We start from the raw sequence: 1,447 nt of genomic DNA on the forward strand, positions 1-1,447 counted from the left end.
AAAAGACTCTAACGTAATTGCAAAACAGTTGTAGTTCTATTGTTTTTATCCTTCTGAAGAAAGTTGCGCGACTGGCTATTTCTTAATGCGTTTAATTTGTCGTACCTATCGGTTTCAAATTCAACTCAGTATTTACTTGCTTAATTAATGATATACATCGCCGTATTTTCCGCTGTTTAGTTAGGCCAAACTTTTCCACTTGGTGACTCTGATATTTTGAAGTTAATTTCGAAGACTTTAATTTTTGTTATTATATAGATTTACGGAAATTAAACGGTTAAGAAATAAAAAGATCTATTAAGAAGATCGACAGGGATGTTATTTCATGGGAACTTAGGCCCTGCATTACATATTTCACATTGCTTAATTTAATTAGAAAGCTGAGGCAACGGACAATCACGCTTCGGCCTTTCCAATTCGGTCATCCTTTACGAACACAAATGCCTTTGGGTTGTCTGTGAGAGCCAAACGCCTATAATATCCACTTTCATTGATGATACCTATATTTTTGCAGGTAAACGTCTCTCCATAGGGACAAAACACTAGTTTATACGAGCTCCCGAGAGACTTAATTTGAAACCAGCTGTTCACGTCCAGTGGATTTGCCAACTTTGCACCTGTGCTTATGGTGTAGTTCTCCGCGGGTTTAGGGTAGTGGTCGACCTTCCACACGGTTAGGTTAGCACACTTATAATAATCAAGGTAGAAATTGATGTTTAACGAAGCAGACTCCACAATCTGCTGATGCTTGGGCTCTTTAGGTTTAAAATAAACCGCGATACCATCGTCGGTATCACGAGGGGATTGCACAACTGATGTGGGACAAGTGTTTTCTTCTTGACGTCCGAGATTAGCAAGCCGCACACCTCCACCGCCGGCACCGTTAAAGACCGAAACAATAAAGTATCTAGCGTCTTTGTCGAGGGGATGACCCTTCCAATCCTTTACAACTCTCAATACTTGGTTGGGAGTATCAGTAGTGCAAGTTGCCAAGGCTGAAAAGGGAAGGAATGCAAGGGAAAGATAGAGTAAGATGGTCTTCATCTTTTGTTTCTTGGGTTGGACTTATGGAATTTAATTTGTTTTGGATGCTTTATCGTTCTTGCTTACCTCTTGAATTTATAGAGGAGATGTGCCATGATTTTGCTCTAATGTGAACCACGTGGGTTTAATTGTGGCATTATTGGCGTTGAGACTATAAATTATTTTTCAACAAGACACCAACTTTTTATCCCATACAAAAAAGAAGCTACTCCTAAAAAAATAGCAGTACGGAGTTCTAATATTTAAGAAAAGAAAATTTTGTCGTCTTTGTTCTCCAGCCTATTATGCAGGGGCGAAAGGAAGAAAATGTTAATAAAAGTGAGTCATTACGAACATGACATCCCAACATTTCTTAGAATAAAAATGAAATTCCAACAAAACTAGCGAATAAAGCCGAAGAGCA

General features: G+C 38.6%; 1 protein-coding gene across 1 annotated transcript; it reads right to left on the reverse strand.

Moving 5' to 3' along the window:
* Window positions 278–1,104, reverse strand: LOC109229749 (latex serine proteinase inhibitor-like). Its single transcript, XM_019395302.1, has one exon. The coding sequence runs from the start codon at window positions 1,042–1,044 to the stop codon at window positions 397–399; it is 648 nt and encodes a 215-aa protein (XP_019250847.1). The 5' UTR covers window positions 1,045–1,104; the 3' UTR covers window positions 278–396.

The sequence above is a fragment of the Nicotiana attenuata genome, chromosome 7 (assembly GCF_001879085.1).
Source record: "Nicotiana attenuata strain UT chromosome 7, NIATTr2, whole genome shotgun sequence".
NCBI classification, from domain to species: Eukaryota; Viridiplantae; Streptophyta; class Magnoliopsida; order Solanales; family Solanaceae; genus Nicotiana; species Nicotiana attenuata.